At 45.4% G+C, this 24,951-nt stretch overlaps 1 protein-coding gene across 2 annotated transcripts in view; it reads right to left on the minus strand.

Moving 5' to 3' along the window:
• The window catches only part of LOC133115210 (netrin-1-like), a 51,409-nt gene extending 27,441 nt beyond the window's left edge, over positions 1-23,968 (minus strand). The window contains exons 1-2 of one of the 2 annotated variants that reach the window (XM_061225004.1): positions 23,859-23,968; positions 22,418-23,463 (exon numbers count right to left, since the gene is read on the minus strand). In XM_061225004.1, the coding sequence (XP_061080988.1) occupies positions 22,418-23,432 (1,015 nt within the window). In that variant the 5' untranslated portion in view covers positions 23,433-23,463; positions 23,859-23,968. The other variant, XM_061225005.1, reaches the window with a different exon arrangement.
• Positions 23,969-24,951: the final 983 nt, after the last annotated feature.

Genomic DNA, 24,951 nt, shown 5'->3' on the forward strand with positions numbered 1-24,951 from the left:
TTCACGTAATGGAGGCATACCTCTGGCACAATTTACAGGGCAATACGGTCACCTAGGAAACCGATATGGTCACCTTCAGCTTCTAAGTGTTCCGCAGTCTTAAACTTCCGGAATACCGTTCTTCGAAAATTCCTGACTAACTATTGCATTGTCGTGATGCAGGTTCTGGATATTGGTATAATATCCATCCATCCATTATCCTAACGGCTTATCCTGAACAGGGTCGCAGGGGGACTGGATTGGTATAATATTGCATCCTTATTTAGACAAATGCAGTTTATGCGGTAAACCAATGCTCTAACATTTTTTAGGAGACACTGGACTTTGCCATAATACTCCACTGATATACTTTATGTATGATTGCAGCAGGGGATCCTCCCACAATAGTTCCCCCGAACCCCGGAAAGGCAAGGCAAGAAAAACGACACCCGAGGCATTTAGCGTAGTGGTTAAGGTAAATGACTGGGACCCGCAAGGTCGGTGGTTCTAATCCCGGTGTAGCCACAATAAGATCCTCACAGCCGTTGGGCCCTTGAGCAAGGCCCTTAACCCTGCATTGCTCCAGGGGAGGATTGTCTCCTGCTTAGTCTAATCAACTGTACGTCGCTCTGGATAAGAGCGTCTGCCAAATGCCATTAATATAATGTAATGTAATTTCACTTCAGCCCTTATATGATACGTGGAGTTTAAACACGCGCTGCTGCAGGAACAGGAAGTTTAGTTTGTGAGCCGTCATGCAGAGTGTGGCATAAAAGTGTGTCATGCTCAGGTGTGAAGACTAGGCCTCCTCATGAGTGGTGGTCCCCCCACCCCCCCCCTCACCTTCCCTCAACCGCGGCTTGTCACCACCCAATCAACCCAACACCCCGAGGCACTCCAGCCCCCCCGCCCACAGCATGCCGGGTATAGGCGCGAAGCATTCCCGGTGTTCCGGAGTGGAAACCGCGGGAGACGGGGCACGGTGCCTCCCAGCTGATCCGGAGAAAGCTGCCCGCGGTAACGCCATTCCACAGCTACTCCAGGAGTGTGAGAGTGTGTGTGTGTGTCCATACGCGTGTGCTGTGTGTGTGTCCGTGCGTGGGTGTTGTGTGTGTGTCCGTGTGGGTGTGCTGGGTGAGTGCCCGTGTGTGTGTGTTGTGTGTGTGCCCATGTGTGAGAGTGTGTGTGTCCATGCCTGTGGTGTTTGTGTGTCTGTGTGTGTGTGCTCTGTGTGTGCCCATGTGTGAGAGTGTGTGTGTGTCCATGCCTATGCTGTTTGTGTGTCTGTGTGTGTGTGCTGTGTGTGTGCCCATGTGTGAGAGTGTGTGTGTGTCCATGCCTGTGCTGTTTGTGTGTCTGTGTGTGTGTGCTGTGTGTGTGCCCATGTGTGAGAGTGTGTGTGTGTCCATGCCTGTGCTGTTTGTGTGTCTGTGTGTGTGTGTTGTGTGTGCTGTGTGTGTGTATGTGTCCATTTACGTTTTATGTTCTGCATTTTTCACTGTGCCAATTGTTTTCTTATTGTCTTGCTCTTTTTGTCCAGCACCTGCTTTTTAACTCTGGGACGTGCTTGCTCTTACTGTAAGAGGTATGCTTCAGATTATGCAATGCATATTGTACAGTTTCTTTTGTAGCCATAAATCTTTCATTATAAATGACTGATTAGACAACCTGAGGATCTCTTTCTCCGTACAGTGCCCTACAGTCCAGATTAGATGACTTCCATGGCAAAGCCACATCTGTACTCCAGACGTAGTGTTCGTAACAGACACGCATCGGTGTGAGGCAATCCATAAGTCTAAGCCGTTTTATCACACTACAGGGCACGCAGTGCTACAGGAGGGCGAGTGACAGATTCCTGCATGCCCGTTGCACGTCATTGGCCGGAATCATGAGTCACAGCGGAGTCCCAGAGGGCGGGCGGTGTGAACGGGGTTACTGGAGGTCGTGGCCAGCTTCCTCCTCTGCACCCAGACATTTGCAGAATTTTCCAACAATAAATACTTCAATTACGCTATTCAGCACCAGCTGCTGCTTTTACAGCATGAGACAACAAAGGCCTCGGCGAAGAGCCACTTGGATTATTAATCATTTCACAAGTATCTGGAATGCTTTTGATAGCTTCAGAAAATATAAACTTCTAAAATTGGTATTTATGGAGAGCCCCCCCAGCCCTCCCACCACCACCACCACCACAACCCTCACCACCCCCCCCCCCCCGCCCCATCTGACGACCGTAATTGGATTTCCCTGTGTTGTTTCACAAAAAAACTTGTCACCTCAGCATGACATAGCCACGTGAAAGATTAGAGAGTGTACAAGAAAGACATGTGTTGCGGTCGTGCCCTTTGATCACGCTAACCGGAGTGGACAAAGCCAAGAAAGCAACAGAGGGGATGAGTTTTGACAGGGGTAATCGCGTGTGCGATGCTTCTTTAATGCGGCACACATTGCAAGTCGTGGCTTTCGGCAGCACAGCTGGAGGGCAGAAGCAGCTCCGCGCTGAGACAGAAACCTGCAACAAACACCCCCCCCGTACCCTGTCAGCTCTCAAAAATACTTTTTTTTAAACGTCATTCGATTCTCAGCCGAAAACTTTATCAATTGTGTTGCGAATTACGCCACACTCATAAATATAACAGGCGATGATTAATGTTATGTAATGTTAAGTAATCTTTGGATAGGATGGGTGTGAAATAGCACTTGTGAGAAAGGTGGATAATTGGCCTTGCCCCTGCCATGACATACTTCCAGCTTACGGGGAAGACTTAGAGAAAGATGGAAGACAGTGGCTCTGTAAGAGACAAACCCACCAAGAGAATATATTATCAGGCCAGTTTTAACAGTACCAATTAGTGTCAGCTAACAGGCTCTGATAATTGGCTAATTGCCAGCCTGAATGCATTCCGTGCTACAGCCACATGCAGGTCAGAGCAACACTGATCCGTCAATTAACCTGAGCATTGACCCCTCAGGCTCCACTTTTAAGGTACAATTGAGATTTTTGTGTTCAAATCCCTTCCTATTATTGAAAAAGGCTCACTGACATGTTGACTCACCCTCTGCCTGTGTTTACAGTCCTTAAATTCGGGTTTCAAAATATACAGTTGACGGGCCGACACTCTCGTTTGAACAACTGCAGTGAGTGATTGAGTGATTTCAGAATGATACTGCTTCCCGAAAATGTACAAATGTACAGTGGAATGCAGAATTGAAATTAGTTCCTTGTGCAGAAAGGGCCCAGGCCCTGAGTCTGGCCCATAATGGAATATCCAGGTCCTCAGTGTCCTACCATGAAAACAAGACAGATTCATGTATGTGCGTAAGGAAAACACATGGCAGGTATTTCTATTCTGTAGCCTGCATCTCCCACCTGCCCTCAGTGTGTGTGTGTGTGTGTGTGTGTGTGTGTGCATGTATGCGTGTGTGTGTGTGCGCACATGTGTGTGTATGTGTGTGTGCATATGTGTGTTTGTGAGTGCACCTGCCTGTGTGTATACGTGTGTGTGTGTGTGTGTGCGCCTGTGTGTGGGTGTGTGTGTGTGTACGTGTATGTGTCGTGTGTGTGTGTATATGTGAGGATGTGTGTGTGTGTACACCTGTGTGTGTTTGTACATGTGTCAGGCAGGCCAGGAACAGATGGAAGAGTCAATAGGGATGAAGTGTGAGTGTGTGTGTTCGTGCTTGCGTGTGTGTGTGTGCATGTGCATGTGGGTGTGTGGGTGTGTGTGTATATATGTGTGTGTCTATGAATCAGACTGTGCTAACAGCGCTAACAACCCCCACGCTGCCCCCGTCCTAATTAGGCCTTTGCTGTGTTAACTGCCGCAGTGCTGCATTTAGCAACAACAAAAGCTGCCTAATGACCCCCCCCCATTACCCACACTAACGTGCTTTTAATAGCCCCCGTGCCTCCCAGCGCTGCGTGGGGGCGGTCACACCTTCCTCACACCGCCGTCTCTTCAATGGAGCCGGGGGTGCGACACACGCGGTTTATGCGCAACGAGCCCTGTGATCTCGCTCTGATTTATTAGACCGAGTAATGTGTGCGTTTGTGTGGTCCAGTGAGGTATTCCCCATAAAACAGCGCTGTGGTTGCCAGGGCAACTATGTTCGAACCAAAAATATTGACTCAAGGGTCGGAACGAAGCTGAGAAACGCCCGCAGACAAAGCCAGGGAACCGTGCTTTGAAAATCTCAATGGAGGTTGGATAATGTGGGTGGGGCCTGTTCTGGCCCTTCCCATCAAAGGAACTGGGTGCTAATTGGCTGAATAACAGCTCTCGTTCCAGTGGGCATTGTCACTGTCAATCAACAATGATTTGTTGCTGAAAAGATAATAATTTCTGGCACGTCCATCTCCTCTGTGAGAAAGCTATTTTCTGTAGAACTTGGATTATTCCGTGTCCCAGGGCAGTTGTACAAACTTCTGTTCTCCGCGTATGAAAGTCATGTCTCATAACTCTTACATGAACCTTGAATGGTTGTGGCAAATTCTGTTTTAGCTGTGATCCTGAACAAAAAAAAAAAAACTCCACACTAAGGGACATAAAAATTGGATAACGAACAATTGTGCAATCAATTGCTGCTGTAAGAAAACTTCCCCTGGGCTCTGGTTCTGCTGCCAATGATAATACGTTCTCTGTTGCAAATGATATCCAGGTTTTTAGTGTGACCACCACTGCTGTCAAGCCCTTTCGTGTCTTTTTGCTAAAATGTAAGGTGCAGACGTAAAGTATCTCACTGGGTGTGTGATAGGGCTCCCAGGAAATTAATTTGTTCTTGTGTTATGTGGTCTTATGAGTGCCTTTTTTGTGCCTCTCCCAAACAATTTTAATCTTTCCCATTCTAAGAGACCTGTGGCAGACCTTCTTAAACAACAGCAACCCAGATAATATCGACTGAGAGTCATTCCCAGACTAATCACAGACCCCTAAAATGGCTGCCCCTGTGGCTGTGGACCCCTGACTCAATGGCAGTTGATTTTCACTCCTTTTCCAAGCACCTGACACAGGCTGCAGTACAGGGGGTATTTAACATGTGGGCACGAAACCACGCCTAAATCACCATGTATTATTATTTCTCAGGTCTTTGTGAGACTTTTTTTTTTATTTTTTACTTTTCCGTTGTGAATGGGTAGTCGCATCCATCAGCAACCATCAGCTCCAACCTCCACTACCAATTATGTTCCTCCACATGAGCCAGCCAAACTCAGCTTTTTGTAGGACCGGGAATCCAACCAGGATAATGCACATTCCTATACTTTACTTCGCTTGTGGTGCTTATTTGCAGGAGACTTCTAAACACTCATGGGTGAGGACCTCCGGGAGAGGTGGGATGGCTGCATAACTGGCTGTACTGGTGTACTGGTGCACTGGTGTACTGGTGTACTGGTGTACTGGTGGCCGAGGCAGGGGATGCAGTCAGCGGGATTTCCACTGGCTTGTCACACACCAGAGACCTGCTCTGGTTGACTGGGTGCCTGTGGTCAGCCCAGTGTTGTTGTGGCATATACTCAGCCTGGCCCAGTCGGACATCTCACTGCGGTGCATTCTCTGTGGACCGGGGGAATAACTCTGCCAGGCAGGGGGAGTTTGGCAACTACAGCCACTGCAGGTTCAGTGACACAGAGCGCGACAGGAAGTTGGTTCTCCGACGCTAATGATCCTCTGGGAAAAGTCACTTTGGGAAATGGTTACACTGTGAGGAGACGGTGCAAGGAACTACAAACATCCCTTTCCTGAATCGCACCTGCATTAACATGGTGCGTTGAGTTTCGTGATTGTTAGCAGATGCTCACAGAAACAGAGCCAGTGAGCAAAATCGGGAATCTAGACTACTTTCAGCTAACCTGGGCAATTTCAATAGATAGGGTACAATTGGCTACCAAATTGGGGAGAAAAATCTGGAACAATCTTTATTATATTTCTTTTACGAATGGGATGTGAAAATGACTTTGGACAGGAGAGGGCTGGTAGAGGGTCACACAGGTCACAGAATTTCGGGGACAGCTTGTAACAATAACAAAAAAAGAAACAGTAATGTCCACAAACTTCTTACTGCCTGAAAAAAGAAAAATGTTTATTAAGACCACGCGACAAAAAAACGAGACAATGTTGTCACCTGCAGAGAGACCTTTCGGATGTGCACACTTTAAAAAGCTTTTCTGAACTTGCACCAATCGCCATAGTAGCACAAGCGCTCTCTATCCTTCACTGAAGTATCAGACACATCATGCCAGGTAGGCACTGGATGAAGATGGATATTACATTACATTAACGACGTTTCTTATCCAGAGCGACGAACAGGATACTAAGCAGGAGACAATCCCCCCCTGGAGCAATGCGGGGTTAAGGCCCAACCATAACCACTACGCTACAGGCCACTATGCCACAGAGAGAATACACTCTCGTGGTGCTGTTCTTGTACCTCAATCGTACCACAATGATCAGAAAAGAACAGCTATTTATTAAAACACATAGTTAATAATCTATCAATCACCCGCTTTCTCATTGGAGGAAGGTCTTTGAGAGCCACAGGGGGGACTGCTGGACAATCCAACCGCTTCTGACATGCTTATCCCCCCCCCTTCCCCCCCACCCTCTCTCTCTCTCTCTCTCTCTCTCTCTCTCCTGCTGCACACATTTATAACTCTGCAAAATCCCAGCTGTCAAAAATGTCTTCATGTTTGTTTGGGTGGTGATGGACCCTGAGCAGGAGGCTTGGCCGTGCAGAATAAGTGCCTCCTCTATAGCTGTCCTCTGCTCTTGGACAGCACAGCATCCGTCCATGAGGTCAAAACCATGCGAACCAATTAAGTAATTAATGTCGTTTCACAAGAGCTCTCAAGCCACAACGGCTGCATCATCTGCACGTGTCATAAGTTTGCATCACTCACAGGGACTTCATCTGAGGCCTTCAGCACTGCTAACTCCACCAGACTGATTTCTCCTAAGGGTAACGGACACAGAAGCGTGTCGCCGTGCGGATGGAATCAGTCAGAACTCGTACGCATGTGTGCATGTGAGACCACACTACTGTGACATCATCGTCCACAGCGATCAATCAGCGGAGACTCATTTGCATATTCGGCCTGGGTGGCAACAAACAACATTTCGTTTGTCACTGTGTTGTTCCGTATACTGGCATACCAGGTAATATTCGTTCCTTGTCGGTTTTGCAGTATAAACCTGGAGAGTTCACGGTGGGGGGTTCGGTGGCGGATTTTGAAGGCTTGCACTTGCATGCAGGCAGACACCCAGCCGCTCGGCTGATTCCGCTTGATTTATGCATGTTCTTGGGGTGATGTCCTGCAAAAACTGACTTTTAGTCTTGTATTGAGACTTAAACTACTATCTTGTAGTAATGTAGGAAGTAACCAAAACACACCTAGCTTAAAAATGCCGACCATTCATGTATAATTAACTGGCAACATTGAGATGATTTGAATTAGGTTTACTTATTCATGTTAATGCAGTGTTGAAATGAACAGTCAGTTAGTGTTAGCATGGAAATAGGTTGTTAACCAGCAAGCTAAATATCCCGTTTTTTGTGCTTGGCTAGGCTACTCTGTCTGGTAAAAAATGAACTTGTTGAGGTGGTCGTCATTATTCCTTAGCCTGCATTTTAAAGTGTTGGCTACCTCTTTGAGTTACAAATGAAAAATGAGCAGTGGTTAATTTCTTTGAGAATAAATTATCCTTTATCGTATTGTATTTAATTTGCTCGCATGCAAAACACTGAGGAGAGCCATCTAATGAATGCTGGAGCTTGAGTATGTAATGTTGTCACAATCTACAGTAGTCCTGCTGTCTACCACATCTTCTGTATATTTCCCTATGAGATCATAACATTGAAGTACAGGGCATGCAGGGGCTGCAACTCAAATAACCGGAGGGAGTAGACGAATACCACTGCTAACGGATAAGTGAGCCTTTGGGTAAGAAATAAAATGCTTCCCATTTCTAAAAAGTAGACCAATCAGGCCTTCCTGTATGAGTAACGCCCTCTGGTTTTTGGTCCGATATGAAACAGAGGAAATGGAAGTCACCGTCGTGTATCTGCTGGCGGTTTCATCTGAAACGCATTCTGCCATTCTGCTGGAAACCACTCGCACGCTCAAAGGCGCGCGAAACCACTCGCATCGCACACGCGCAGGCGGGCGAGAAGCCGCGCGATTGCCCCGGTCGCATTTCACCATGAGGACTGTGGCCGCTGCCTGAGCCTATCACAGTCTGAGATTCCTGTGGTTTCCTGGTGTCCGCGGCTCTCTGAGGCTCACTGTTCCTTTCCCAGGCTGCCGGGAACGGGGTCGCGGACCAAAACAAACTCAGCAAAGCCATCAGAAGAGGTCACAGGCCTGACGGTGAGGGTTTAATGAGGCTCGGTCCCGGCCAATCCATCACGTCTTAACGTTTACTTTGACACACCGCTGCCTGACTCCACTCCCTTCCTACACGGCGCTAATTTATTTCATCTCCAAGGATACCGCGCCGGAATGCTCGACTGCAAACAGCTGATGTTTTACTGGTCATTCTTCTTTGCGGGGGATCGAACGTTGACACCGTGCGAGTCACCGCGGGCGTTTTTCTGAATCTCGTCCATCAGCGGGACGGTTTCTCTTCGTTGACGTTTTGGGAAGTTGGCGCGCGGCGGGACATCCCCGCAGCGGGGTTACGAGCGCCGGTCTTATTTTATTGTTCAATTGTGACGTGTCGCTGGGGCACTCGGCCGGTTTCGTTTCCCGCCCCCCGGTGCTGCGGAAACCCCCCTCCTTACACGGAAACAGATGCGGTATCTCAGCCTGAGCCATCCTGTGGAAACAGCGCTCGGGGGGTGAGAGGGAGTGCCCCAGCGTGGAGGGGACCGCAGCCGGGACCGGGCTCTCCCGCCCCGAGTGACCCCCGGCGAGAGAGCGCCACCCGGATCGGAGAGGAATCCTCACCTGCTGCCATTCCTGTTTTCGGGGCGTGCGTTTCCATTCCAGAGTACTTCGGGTCATCGGGGAGCTGTAGCGCTCGGCTCTGTTCAAGCATGCACTCTTCAGGCGTGTCCATACACCATCGGAACAGTTGGAGTGTTTAGGGAATATCTGGATTATTATGGAATATTATGGGACATTTTTATGGGACAGGACATTAGGCCACAGAAGGCCTTGGGGTGTACGTACATTTTGGGTGGCAGGACAGGGGTCCCTAGGCTTGTTCCTTTCCCTTTTCCTGCTTTTATTTACTTTCCCCGTAAGCGGTCCCTCTGCCTGGGAAAAAAAAGCATGGGCCCCCTGTGGGTAGTTCATGTCCCCCCTGGGAGTATTTCCCAAAAAAATACAACAACTGAGTTACCTCATAACCATTAGCCTGTGACATTTGTTTGCGTTAGCATGTGTCCCAGATAAAAGGCTTTAATTGGGAAGATAGGAGAGTTGCCATGGATACATATCACAGCTGCTGTTCCCGGACATTTATATTTAACATTCATTTATTTAATCTTTTGCAGAAGCGCACAATTCAGTTATACATAACTAATCAGTGTGCAGGAGAGGTTTGGAAACCCCAGGAGGCTTATGCTGGAACTATTTTATTTGAAGGATACAAAGAGAGGCATATGTATCTCGGTGGTTGTCCCTACATGAATAAGAACCCAAGGGAATGTAGTGAAACAAAATCATTGTTTGAATAATCAATCACCTGTGAGGAGTATTTGATTCATTACCATTGGTGGCCATTTGAAAGGTGTGGCCTCTGACCAGGTGTGGAATCTGAGATCTCGGTTGCACACGCAGCATAGCAGTGTCATTTTCTGACACAAGACATGATTTTCATTCCTGTGCAAACGATTCAGGATTCTCACTATAGGTGAGAAAGCTCAGTCAAGCTCTTATCAAGTATCCATTATGGTGCCACACAAACACACACATATACACACACACACACTTATTTCGCCATTGTTCTTTGAGATGTGTCTGCATTTGTAAATAATGTACATTTTGCACAGACCAGCACAATGGCTGAGATGCAGTGGGAAAATAACCAATCAGCTATGATCTCATGATCTTCTCAACTGTTTCTCCTTTCTTGGTGACTCCCTACCATCTCTCTCTATGTTTTCTCATCATCTCTTTCTCTCTCTCAGAGTGCATTTGATACAAAGTGTTATCAGCCGTTTCATCCCAACAGATCATTCAAGCTCAACCTGAAAAAAAACTACCTAAACCTCTTTTTTGTTTCACAAGCTCTGGTTGGAACTGTTTAACTGCAATTGCAATTAGCAATGTGTGTACACCACGTACACATTACATTTGATTTAAACAGCACCCTAAGCCACACCAAAGTGGGTTTATTTGTTTTGAGGGGTTTTTTCGGGGGGGAGTTCTATGTGTTGAAATGCTGTGTAAAAACCCTTCTGTCCTCCTGCATTGCCAGTACCAGTGTGTGACAGACGCAGAATGAGCCCTGCTGGCCGACAGGCCACCCACATGACGGCTGTCCACTCTGATCGAGACCAGCCCCCCGTGAGCCACTCCCCGAAAAAGCCCCAGGGTCACGGATGATAATATTTAATTGCCAATTTGCTTTCGTTCCGGGGGAATTAATCCGGCCTTTTATTTACATGACAATCTGTTGTTATTTTGTTTCTTTGATTTGCCCGTGGCCCGGAGCCACATCGCAGCGGGGGAGGAATTTGTGCGAAGCCCCGTTGCCAAACGGGTTTACAGGCTCTTTTTTCCCCCCCGCTTGCGAACCGTGCTCCGTCCAGCGAAAGACGTGTGCCGCCGCCGCACAGCACCAGCGAGGAAGCGTAATTACCTCCGAGAGCTCAAAGAGGTGTCAGCGCAGCGGGGCGACGAGGCTACGATAGCGCTCAGTTACATACCGCTATCGACGATTTGGGCCACAGCTAACAAATACCATTACTCTTGTGGGGACTGATGTGTTCATACTCCACCTAGGTGGTCCTGTTGCCATGGAGGCGACTCAAGCCCAGGAAACGTTCTACCAAGGCATGCGCGTGCAGAAACGCGGTGGCTCTTAACCCTTTGAAGTGCAGGGTATTTTTTTTTTTATCAAACATTCAGTCAGTGTTATATAATTCCTTTGCTTTCAGTTACCAGTAGTGATTGTTACATCAGCATTATAATGTTCAGTTAAAGGAATACACCATTTTTGGGGAATGTACTTTTTTTCCGACCTACCCAGACTTACACGAGATGTTTGATTTTATTTTCACCTTTGTGCATTCGCTGGCTCGGTTTCCATGTTAGCATAACATGTTAGCTCAGCATAAAGACTTGAAGCCTACAGGAGTCAGAAGCCTAGTACTGTCAAAGTGAAGAAATACAGCTTGCAGCAACTCAGGTATCATGTGTATTTGAAATACACGTGCGGGACATTTTTTTTAAATGAGAGATGTTGTTTTGGGAAAACTTAGACAGTTGGAACTATAACCGCTGAACACACATGTATCCTTCCGTCTTCCGCTGGTTGGGCGCAGTGATCCGCGAATCTTCTAAAGGTATAGCTAGATCCGGCACGAAATGTGCTCACTCACTCAGTGAATGTCAAAAAAGTATTTTGCACATTTAGAGATGTCTACAGGGATAGACCAACTGCATGTATAGCAATACAACACGATATACATAAATAAGAATTATTGTTGTTGTTGTTTGCTCATGCATAACGATAGTAATACTGTTTCATCCCTGCCCTGGGTGTGTCAAAGTGTCCCTGACCAAGACACCTGGTCGGTGCCTCGCATGGCAGCCAGTTGCCGTTGGTGTGCGTGTGCAGGGGTGAACGAAAGACACGTTGTAAAGCACGTCAGATTAAAGCGCTATATAAATGCAATCATTTTACCCTCACAAGCATTTATGTCGGGTGGCCCAGCCGGATTGCCGTATTTATGACATTTTGAACATTTTCTAATAATCCACTAATAATTTAGGGAACTAAAACTACTCCACCCACATTTATTTTTGATAGGAATACATCAACATTTATTTACAAGGAATTAGACCCACTCTACTTCTGTCTTCACCCTCCGTTTTACTCGGTTTCGGGGAGGTAGTTATTTTGCAGGAAACAAAGTACAACAATGCATTTCCCTGAAATGTGTCAAACCCAGGGATGCTTATGAAGTAACAGACTGACTGATTTCCTTCAGAGTTATACATTTGAGAGAAAAACAAGATTGCCTTCTGAACTTTCACCCCATCCAGCTGCTTGGGCCTTACTTGTCAGGATAAGATTCCACAGAAGATGGGATAGAATTTCTTTCTTTTTTTTTTTCCGGAAGACATTTTTCCCCCCTGCATGATGTTTGGATATGTGATAGGATCTTTGTGCACAGGTTGCCTTGAGAGCATGTCGGTGGATGCTCGATGTTACTGATGAATAATTCATATAAATGGTACGGTGTACGGTCTAGTGGGAGTTATCATCTGTGCGCATTGTGCCTTGTGTTTAGAATGCGATATGGGAAATCTTCAGGTCTAGTTTACTTTGGCAGGTGAGATCACATGGGGTTTGTCATCTTGAGTGACCTCATCTTAACCATAAAGCAGGAAGCCTGTAGCTGCACGCCATGTTTCCTGTGTGTGTGTGTGTGTGTGCATGTGTCTGTTTGTGTGTGTGTGTGTATGTGTCTGTCTGTCTGTGCATGTGTCTGGCTTTCTCTGTCTGTGTCTGTGAATGTGTTTGTCTGTGTTTGTCTGTGTTTGTGTGTCTGTCTGTCTGTGCATGTGTTTGTCTGTGTTTGTGTGTGTGTGTGTGTATGTCTGTGCATGTGTCTGTGTTTGTGTGTGTGTGTGTGTGTGTGTGTGTGAGTGTCTGTGCATGTGCTTACATGCATATGTGCGTATGCTGTTTTAATGCCTTGTTGTGCTTAATTCCTCCATATTGCTCCTCTCTCGCCTCCTTACCATGGCCTCGTGGTTATACAGACATGGAACCGCACCAGCCATCAAAACACATTAACAACACAATTCATCAATTCATTATGAAAACATTTTCCCTGCCCATACCACTCTCCAAAGATAGGCCGCTCTGTATTATCAACTCTTAGAACATACCGGAAACAGGTATGGATGAGGGAAAAGCCTAGTGGTAACACTTCACAATAAAGAACAAACGGGCCAGTATCAGATGATGAACTAAGATTATGGCTGATTGGAAGGGGTTATATGATGAAGCAGCCTACATGCAGCAGAGAGGAGGCAGGTGGTGTGCCTCTGGTACAGTCAATTAAATTAAAATTTCATAGCCAAAAATTGCCCAATCATAGTCATCTATTATCATTATCTATTTTTATTTAATTGATCTTTTTACCAGCCAAACCCAAGCCTATACAGACCGGGAAACTACCCAGACTCTGCTTCGTATTTTGACAAACAAATAAAATTGGAACATTTCCCCGAATTTTTCCTCACATTTTTACAAAGTTGATGTTCCTATGCATCCACTTCTTCCGCTCCCTTTGAAACAGGGAAGTATCGGCCATCAGCCAAAATGGCCAAATATTAATTATTGATATTGGCCGCAGATAGTCCATAGCGTACGCCCCCGCTCTTAACAGCTGACCATCGTGTTTGGCTGCCGTCCCTCGGCTGTGCGATACAGGGACGCTGCAGAGCTGGGTTACAGAAACGCTGGTGGGTCAGCAGCTGTGCTAACAGCAGGCTGCTAGCGATCCGCTACTGGGCCCCCGCAAAGGCCACACAAACAGCAACTCAGTGTGGTTCTGTGGACTGTGTGAGCTGGAGGTGTGGTTCTGTGGACTGTGTTGAGCTGGGAGTGTAGTTCTGAGGACCATTTGAGCTGGAAGTGCGGTTCTGAGGACCATTTGAGCTGGAAGTGCGGTTCGGAGGACCATTTGAGCTGGAAGTGCGGTTCTGAGGACCATTTGAGCTGGAAGTGCGGTTCCGAGGATCATTTGAGCCGGAAATATGGTTGTGAGGACTGTGTGAGCTGACTGAATGAATGAATGTCAAATGAGCACAAAACTGAGCAAATGAATGTTAAATGAGAACAAAATGGCGGATGTTCCTTAAAAAAATGAAAGGACCTCCTTTCAAAACTGCATCCACCGCAAAAACAATTTTGAAGATTTGTATCCCTGCAAGCTGAAACAATAGGCTTAATTTTGAGCCCCTGTAGGTCAAGTCTGCATTGAATTATGATTCTAAACTTCGCCAGCAAACAAAACAATAACTACAAAAAAAAAAATCTTCTGCCCAGGGCTGGGATGGGGGGGGTGCAGTGGACTGGATACCACAAGTTTAGGTTTTGATGATGGTAAAAATGCTCCAAACAGATTAGTAACTTTTCCTCATTACCCCATTACCCGCCCCATCGTGATTAAACATTGTGATTTAACGGAAGTTATAACAAATTCATAGAAGCAATGTAATGTGGGGCGCATGGAATATCACTACCCTCGATTTCCGTTAGTGAAGCGGTTTACAGAGTTCATTAACGCATTGTACGGTGCTGACACATCTGTTGTGGTAATAACACTGCTCGCATAGCTGTCATCTGTACTGGCAGTTGGCTGGCACTGGCTCAGAGCCTCTTCAGACACCGGGGGGTTAGCGTAACCCACTGTTATGACGGCACCGGTTTTCCTGTCCTCAGTGTCAATCTGTCACACTCTTTAAACAGTCGACTTTCAGGAAACACTATTACTAAATTGAAAGAAATTATCAGGTGCCTGGAATGAGGCCATTCAGATGTATGCAGATGTTTCTATGGTGACACAATTGTAGAGTAGCAAGGATGGGCAGGATTTCTCAATAGCCAGGCATGAATCCATATGGCAACAATCATCATTGATAAGTACTTCTGAAGTGGCACACTGTATGTACTTGTAACCCCCCCCCCCCCCCCCCAAGGCACAACAGTTAAGAACGTAATGTAATGTAATGTAATGGAACAAACATCATCAGAATGCCGCAGCCCCAGTACCAAGAGCATTAACTGTTTAAGGTGTAAGATCTCACACACCGTACGCGATTAGGATGTTCTTAACTCAACACTCTAATGCTGATGTAACAGTCACTGCTGTTCGTCGAATGCAATGCAGTTCCAGAACGCCCTCCGCTTCCAGAAAGAACATTGCGAAAAGAAAAAAACGACTCTTTAAGGACAATAAACAATAAAGAAGATCAAAGAGAGAAAAAGAATAAACAGGAAAACACTGCATTCAAACCATTGTAGTTTGTTTGGATGCAGGCATGGTTGCAGTGGAAAAAAAACTAGGCGGTGACTTCATTCACTCATTCATGTTTTAATGCACTCTCTGAATGGTCTCACGGGCCGTGATCGGGCCTAAACGATCTGCAGATGGGGACCAAGTCCAATGAAGGCCAGCAGCGTTCACCTTGAATGTTCTGCAGAGCAGATGTACTGAGACCAGGCTCTCGCTGCAGCACTCTGGCTACAGCATGACTTCAGGAGCCTTTCCTGGCCTTTTCTGGGCAACCGTTGCCTGCAGATCCAGGAAGCAGGTCTGTTCAAAGACCGACTGTCTCCGTGACTCAGCTCTCCCCAGTCACCGCATCAATAATGCCTCAGAAGCCGGACAAGCAAGGCAGAGCTACGGGCTCACAGTCAAGGCTGGGCTCAGTGCATTAGTTTGGTGGTGAAGGCCTTGAGCTCCGAGCCTGCCAAACAAAACCACTGAAACGACCATCCACCACTGAGCTCCTTTCAAAATGAAAGTTCGACATATGGAAATCGGGAGTTTGAATAATGCATGAAACAAAGTGACATTTCCGTTTCTTCAATTTCAACCCTTAAATTGTTCACATGAGCTGTGCGCTTTAGTATGACTTTCTTGGCAGTCCCAGCTTGGTTGTCTAAAAAGGACAGAGGACCCGCGCCCAGTTAACAACGTTTTGTGTTAATCCTACACTGTCGACCACTCAAGGGAACATTATGGCCAATAGGATTCCTATGCCTGTGATTCTTAGTCCTTTCGAGGGTGGCCTAGTGACAACCTCCAAATTTGGCAATCATTGGTTATTACCAGATGTGCAGCTCGCCATCCTGTCTGCAGCATGACCCTTGTATAATTAACTTTATGGTGTGAGGTCACAAATATGTGATTAGAATGCTCTTAACTGAACATTCTAATGCTGATGAAACTGTCACTACTGGTAACTGAATGCAGTGGAGTTCTAGAGCACCGACTTTTACATTTAAAAAAAAAAACAATCCAAAAATGTCCTGGTCTGGTCTTCAAAGGGTTAAGGCTGGTGGTGGATGTATCCCCCTGAACCAAGTCCAGTGTCCCTGTTTTTTTCCGAAGCTGCCAAAGTGTTTCCCAGGCTTTAAAAAACAGCGCTGATAAGCTGGCCTGAGAAACATCCGCTTTGTGGGACGTCCCTGCAAGGGGGGCGCAAGGCCTCACCCCGTACGAAGCTGCAGACACGTTCCATCCACCACCCCATCTCTCCCTTCTCTCCTTCGCCACACAAAACGGTTTAACACGTTATTTTGAGGGTGAAGGAATCTGCTTCACACAACGCCTTGGTTTTGGCTAGCACTGCACGTGTCAAACATTAACCAGACCCCCGACAACATCTCCACCAGCTCCAGCAACTGATACAAGAAAATCAAATGACAGAAATGTTATGATCGTTCATCGGCACAGGGCACAGGACTGGGCCCTGTGTTCTGTGCCCTGTGCCATGGTGTTGACTGGGCCCCCCATTGGCCGGGGGGGGGGGGGGGGAAAGGCGATCGCCCAGGTGCGCAATGAGGCCCACAGCCTGATGCTCCTTGCACAGGTGCAGGTAACACAGCAGCAGCAGGAAGGGGGTTCACTAGTGGAACACTCCAGCTGTGTGCCTGTCTGGCTCGCTCCTGTACCAGATGACCACAGGGTTTTCACCAAGGACACATGCACCATCTGCAGCTTGTGACCATCACACATGTTGCGTCACATAAATAACTGATTCACAAATTAAGCGATGAAAGAAAATCCCCAAATAGCACAGCTCCTCGTTGGGCACCCCGGGCAAAGAATCTATGTAGTCCCGCGAGCGCTGGTGCGAGTCAGTTCCGAACAAAGAACTGTGTACATGCAGTACTGTGAAAAATGCACGAAAAGTATGCCAGAATTTGAATGCTCAGTGGAAAAGCAACTCCTGACTGAACATTCTAATGCTGGTGTACTGTAACAGTCACCGCTGGTAGCTCACAGCAACAGAGTTCTAGAACACTGACTTGATTAAAAAAACTTTCCAGGAACACCTACTCTTCAACGGGTTAATACTGGAACTGCTGCTGTGTATTGGCTTGGCACAGGTAGCCTGTGGCCTCATGGGAGATCCCCAACCAACCCGAGGAGTCACCAAGAATTCACTATTCATCTCAATGCTGTTCTCCTTTAAACAGGCCCTGGCAGGGAAAACAAGAACACGGACAGAAATCCACAAACGTAACTGATATAGCAAATACCACTAAGCCAGAGCCATTTGACTATGCTGTTCCTCACCCCAGCGTATGCCCCTTTCTCCTCCTGCTATTTTTGGAAGTGTAGTTTCATGGACGGGTCAGCGCCGGACTGGACAGGAGTCAAAAAAGGAGGCAGGCTGGACCTGAGTTGTGTTTCTACTGGGATGGAAGCTCCGTGCATCTTGGGATAAATTATTTATCGAGGCCTGTGCAACTCCTCTGCCAGTCCAATCTCTCTCGAGGAGTTAGGGGAGTCACGAGTCCGAAAACCCACAATTAATGGCTGTGTTTTATGCCTCTGTGCTAATTTGCTGAAAAAGTTTGGGCCTGGTCCCTCTGTCTCTCCCAGGGCAAGCTTGCGGAATGTGTGTAGACAGATGTGCAGCATTCGTGTGTTTTTTATATTTTTATGAGAAGTGGAAAGATTCACAGCATATTAAAATCCAAATCACTAAGGTACCTAAGAGGATGTTCACTGGGGCTAATGATCAAGATTGCCCGATAAATGCTTATGATACCCTGTGAAAAATCACGTGTGGTTAAAGTGCACATTGTCAGATGGCATTTTTATACATTTTGGTTTCACCAGAAATGACCACGGTGTTCATACATAGTCCCCCCCCCCCCCATTTCAGGGTACCATAATGTTTGGGACACAGCAATGTTATTCATTCATTCATTATCCTAGCCCACTTATCCTGAACAGGGTCGCAGGGGGGCTGGAGCCTATCCCAGCATACATTGGGTGAAAGGCAGGAATACACCCTGGACAGGTCGCCAGGCCATCGCAGGGCACACAAACCATTCATTCACACACTCATACCCTCGATCAATTTAGACTCTCCAATCAGCGTAACCTGCATGTCTTTGGACTGTGGGAGGAAACCGGAGTACCCGGAGGAAACCCACACAGACACGGGGAGAACATGCAAACTCCGCACAGAGAGGTCCCGGCCGACGGGGATTCGAACCCAGGACCTCCTTGCTGTGAGGCGGCAGTGCTACCCACTGCACCATCCGTGCCGCCCAGCAATGTTATGTAAAGAGAAAATAGTTTTAAATTCAGCTGTAAATTATGCTGATACAGTATGGAATACATTTGTTGGCTAAATGGTTTTAAGTCATCAAGGGTCGAAGGTATCAAATGAGCATCAAACCACTATATATGCAGTAGATACGGAAATAATTGTCTCTCCTAAATATTTCTTAACCTGAGTTTGTTTACGGTACTAATTCTTGGTTTGTTCTGTTGCTTTTTCATCAAACAATGGGCCTTCTTTGAGAATTGTGAGATTTGTATTCCTGAGACCAACACTGATGTTCTCCATTTGTATAAGTCACTGTGGATAAGAGTGGCAGCAATGTAATGTGCTATTCCGAGATTTTCTCTCTGCTTTCAGTCAAAGTCTGACTTTGAGTTACAATCTATTTTGAAAAACTAGGTATTAATACTTGACATCCCTCAGCCGAGTGTGATGCAATCGCGTATTTTCCTCAAATGCACATAGCCGCTCCGTCTGGACCAAGGCGGCTCCAGGAATAGGCGAAGATTGGCAGCAGAGTCCCAGGACACAACAAAATACCAAAGGGCAGCCCCACAGTCAAAGATGGCTCACCCCCACACAGAAATGTCAGACGGCCCCTTTCTTCCGCCTCCCCAAAGCCCCGTGCTCATTCTCGCTTTCATTTCCATGTCTTGTCCGACGAGGACATCGCGGATAAAAAAAAAAAAACGGAGGATGGAATGCGCTTCGAAAAGGGCGGCCTCACTGACAACATGATGAATGCGACAAGCGACCGTCCTTTATCCCGCAGAGAAAACACACGCACTGCTGGTCCGCCCCAACTGGCGAGGGTATAGCCTCCAGGGGAACGATTCACCCCCGCCCGTCTCAACGGAACATGACATCAGTGTCAGGACTTGTGTCTTTTCTTTCACCAGCATGTGCGCGCCATTGTCTCGCTGACAAACGCGGTGACAAGAGAGAGACAGAGAACAGAGACCTCCGTGTTTATTGGATAAAAGAGAGGAACGTCGCCAAGACAGTTTGCTGATTCGTTTACACATAAAAAGGGTCTAAAAGCGAAACAAACTGGGTTTAGTAAGAGTATCAGCGGTAAAATGGGACCGTCACAGAGAGCGTTATTTTGACTACAGCTCCCCGGTAGTCTTATATGTCTGTGTGGGGTCCCTTCTAAACGTCTGAAGATTAATTGGCCTAGTTTAGAGATTCCCAAACGCTCCGTGCTCGCAAACCCCACTTGAGTGATCCTGCGATCCAACCTCAAACTGAGTTATATTTTAACAGTTGTTATATGGACTAGTGAATCTAGAATAATTATTATTATAACAATAGCATGTGGGCTACTCCAGCCAATACCGCATTTACGTATGCGGATATAGGAATGTCTGCAGAAGGATGAATTAATTAATTCAGTCCTTCATTCAGTGACATGTAGCCTGTGTCAAACCATGACACACCAGTAGATCTCTCCTCTGGTGTTAATTGGTGAATTTGTCCATTGTGTGTCCCCTGTGGCAGTCCAGGGCGCAGTCCTGTGTTTGACCTGATGTCTGTAAGATTCAAATCCACACTCAACGGTCCAAAACTAAACTGGAGTTACGGGACCCCTGCAGGTCAGCAAGGGAGACCCATGGGACTTCACAAAAATGTCAAAAATGTGTTCCCCATTCGACGATTCGAAGTTTAATAAATTACACAGTTTTAGAATTTAATATCAAATCATTATAATCTACTGGTACTCAGTACATGTCAGTACATCCATAATATGAGATGTTCAGTTCAAAAATTGTTTAAAAGGATTGTGCGGATTAAATAGCTACTGTTTTGAAATCAGTGAAACCCAATGTACAGGGTCAACAGTGAACCATTTTATGAGATGAGGGTCCTCCTCAGCCAGACTGGGGATTACAAGTCGTTTTAGAGGACCTTGAGATGAAATGTTTAAACGTCCTGTTGCATCATATAAAATCGGATGGTTGGGTTGTATAGCATTATATTGTATATCACCTTTTGTCTCATGGGCATTACTGTCTCTGCATAAGATTATTTGACATTCATTCCCTAATATAGCAGCGGCATAAGAACAGATATATGCGTCTGTTTGCTTCGTTCCGCAGGGAAAGCTTGATACCCTTCAGTGTCACGAACTCTGAAATCGTATCGAAGAGCGTATGATCAAATAGCAAATACTTTCTAGCGCTGCAAAAACAAAAACTACTCCTTTCTCATCAGAGTTTGTATTCATGTATTTTATGTAAATACAAAACCCCAAGATAGCTTAGCTTTCTGTGTGATTTGTGTGGTGACACACAATGTTTATTCTTCCTCCAGGAAAGCCACGACGGTGCGCTTACGGCCATACATAGGGTAGCCTACGGAACAGCAGCTATGCAATACGCGTCAAGGAAAGACCGAAGCGTATTTTGACGTTATTAATTATGTACCTATTATTATAAAACTCTAGCAATTTTATAATAAGATAAATTGAATGTTGTTGTTTTTGTCCTGAAATAACGCGAATGTAATCATTTTAATTTCTGAAAAATAAATAGTAGGTTTGTAGTTTTGCCATTAATACCACCTTCTCTTGATCCTAACAATAATCATATAGTAATCATTAAAACAATGTTATACGTTTTGCTGTTTGGTTTGTTGCCAAAATATTGTTGATGTTCTTTTCAACAACATTAGTTAGAAAATAATGTCAGGCTCGTGTTCTACCTTTATTCACCAGTTGCAATCGATTTACAGGCGGTTCAAAGCACTCCACGTTATGAATGAACCACTTCGTCATTTTCCCTTTTTGTGCTTTGGAACGGAAGTAGCGCAGGAACATTTTAGAAGTAGGCTAAACCTCTCTCTATGTTTGCAAGTAAATCAATTTCAATCATACCTTGATTTTTAAAATTGCACTCTTTTTAACTGTATTTCAAATTGGTTTTCATCATTTATTTACAATTGTCTGATATTGTAAGGTGATATATGATCAGCGTTCGCACATTTGATTCAAGTGATTAATTGCAATTTATTTGATTATAATTATAACACTTCTCATATTTATATTGGGTAATAGACAGAATTAATAATTCCATTGCCTTTTTGATCTTATATATTTGCAAACAGATGCATTTAATGGAGGAATAAATGCATCTCCGTGTTTCTCCTTGTTTAGAAATCTAAGGCAGTTTAAAACCTAGCATAGCCAATTCTAACCAATTAATGGAAAAACGTGTTTATTCGTGATGTCGTGAGTCTAGAACAAAGGACAATCTGTCACATACCAAAAAAAATTCTACTTAAGTTAACGCACTACATTTCGGTAAACGAGATATTTGTTTTGTATCATATTTCCTATATGGGGACTTTATAGCTTACCACATAAATATTTTGCATTGTTCAACTGTAATTACGTTTGTCTGGAAAATGTTGCGAAGCGCTTTTTGAAGACCCACCAAAGGCATGGGCCCTGCACCAATTGCCAATTAAAAACAAATGTTATTTTACAAAATTGTTTGAATGGAACAACCATTATTGTTTTGTTGTGGGCAGTGTGGAAAGACTCAATGACAGCCGTTTAGCGAGTTATTTTATCGTATTATGTTTCTTTCTTTTAATTTGTTGGTAGGTTTGGTTATAGACATTGAATGAAGAGGGTCCCCACAAAAGGTTATGTAACTACAACATAGGCATATACTATAACTACATAATGAAAGCAAATTTCTCTGTTACACTGAGAATAATGATAATCTTAGATCATATTACTTGGAAACCTGATATCCACCATGCGTGCAATAGGCTATAAATGTATTTACTCCACCAGTGGTGAAAAACCTCTCGTCTTTCGCGTATTGTGTTTGTGTTGTATTGTTTAGTTTGTGTGGCTTCTAGTTTTTCGCGATAACCTCTGGAAGGAAAAAATCAAATCAGGATTGTAGGTCATACAATAAAAATGAATAGACTTACCGACACATTCGTTCGCTTCTCTTGCGGTTGCGCGCTGCCAAGGTCGGTCATAATGAAACGGTTTGCATCTGTCGCACTCCGGACCGGCTGTATTATGCTTGCACTCGCAAACAACGTTTCCATCCCGGTCCTTCACGCACCTTGAAGCGTGGCCGTTGCACTTGCACCGGCCGCCGACCTGCAGGTCCGAGACGGCGTAGTAATACGAGTCTCGGGCCAACTCCGAGTCATCCTCGTTCTCGTCCCCGAAGGTGTGCAATCGGCTGAATATCACCTTGATGTCGGTGGCCGTCACCCAGTCCTGAAGCACGGGTGAGTTGTCAAAGTCGTGCGCCGATGGTCTACCATCCAATGTGCTGAACGCAATGAGACCCCCGGAGAGAGGGTGCATGTCCGTGTGAGAATCGGTGCAGATGGCTTCTTGTTCGTTTTGCTTTGTGATTGTAGCCTTGTTTGGTTTGTTGTACATCTTTTTGCAGTGCGTTGAATAGAACTGGAAAGGCACCCATGACTTTCCATAGTCCATTGACTTATAGATAGCCATGGACTCCGGGCGCGGCGAGCAGAACTGTAGGCTCACATAGGTGACTTCAAATTTTTTTCCCAAAGACAACGTCAAGGTGACGTTCTGCGGGTACTGTATGTAATTTTCTGACTGCCAACATGTGAGGTTATGGGGGTTGTTTAGGTCTGTCAGATACGCCGGCGGGTGAGACTTCTTTGGGTCTCCGGCGTCGCACGTGTGGCAGTTCCTGCTCCTCTCTTCTCCCTTCTCGGTGACGACGCAGTACCTCCCGGCTGGTTTCCCACAGGTGCTCGTCACGCGCACTTCCTTGCCGAAAGCGGAGTTCACGAAATCGGGAATGCATCTTCTCGGGTTACCGTTCTCGTCATAGCAGGGGTCGGGCGGCGAGGTCTGCGCCGCAAACATGCTCATCCCGTAACCAGCGAACGCACCGTGTGCCATTAAACACGCGGCCCCGAAAGTGAGCCAAGCCTCAGGAATCGTCAACATTGTAATCCGTGCTCTTCCAGTGTCTCGTGCGCTGAAATATACAACCGTGGAGGGGGGAATATGCTTTATATATTATTATTTTTTATTCAACAAAAAACATCAATCTCAGTTAAATGCATCGCATTCCATAAGCAAAATATACGACAAGATGACATTAAGAAGCAACACCTGTTGGTATGTTTATGTCTGGAATAATACACAAAGAAATAAGAATAACCAAACATGTATCGATAGTTTTAGCAATTAAATATACATACAGTTACATTAATTATGCAATTATATCTGATATACCAATGCGTATCATTATCCTTAAGGTGGTTTGTATAGGCTACACAAACCTTAGATCTTTAACACGTGTTATCGCCATGCATACAGTATGCGAATTGAAACTTCTTACGAGGTAAAGAAATCTCCAGGACACTGTACCTCGGAATAACAGCTCAGCTTGGCAGTGAAAGTACAAATTTTAAATTATGCTGAAGCCAATAACGCTGTCTCCTTCTGTTTTTGCGCGAGCTCTTTTTCGTAGTTCTTTCTTTCTTTTTAATTCTCTTGTTTCTTGGAACCTAGAGGCAAAACACTATAGAAGACCCGAAGTTTCTCTGTCCCGGTCTCAAACTCAGTGCCCCCCTTGTCTCTTTCTCCCACTCTTTCTATGTGTCTGGAACACTCACTATCTGTATTGAAGAGCCAGCCGAGCCTCTACGGTGCTCGAGGTCACCTAGTGGGGTAACGTTCCGCGCGCAAAAGGAGCGAACAACGACACCCACTGGTTGTTAATCCATGGACATGACAGGAACGCCGAGGTGACGTGAAATTCCGCACGGGAGGGAGCATCTGTAGTTGGCATTCCTTAGTGGGATCGTCGGCTTTATGTCAATTTGATATTAATTTAGTTTAGCTAACTACTTAGGAACTAAGAGCCTATTCTTAATAACCCTAAACACGATGCAAAGTATACGCAATCAATCATAGAGGTTATCACACGGTTTGTCTCAAAGTAGTACTTTTAATCGAACATGCGATTTTGTCATTTCAATTGTTATTTAGTTGTTCTTGAACTACACTGTCTTATATTTAATTATAATAATGCACGTATAGATGTAATGCGTTTCATGTACAGTGTGTGTTTACCAGCCGTGCACGACGCACGAATTTGCATTCATAATTCTAATTAAACAATGTTTATTTATTTATTTATTCAACTTCCCAAGGAAAACCACGGTTACAAATGCGAATTTAATATTTATTATTTAACAGTATGACAATATTTTCCTTTATATTGTACAGCTTTTTGTTCATGATACGTTTCTTTTTTATTAATTCTACTTTCCGCATAAATGTCATATGTTCAGCCAGTTGCAATTTTCAAAATGAAATTTGAGTAGGCCCACTTGTCCTTCCATCTTGTCTTTAAACGAATGATGGTGTCTATTGTCTACACATTGGCACGTGTACGAATGCGTCTATTGTAGTTTTTATATGTAAAGACATGCCATCTTTGATATTCAGTCTCTTG

The sequence above is a fragment of the Conger conger genome, chromosome 16 (genome assembly GCF_963514075.1).
Source record: "Conger conger chromosome 16, fConCon1.1, whole genome shotgun sequence".
Lineage (NCBI taxonomy): Eukaryota > Metazoa > Chordata > Actinopteri > Anguilliformes > Congridae > Conger > Conger conger.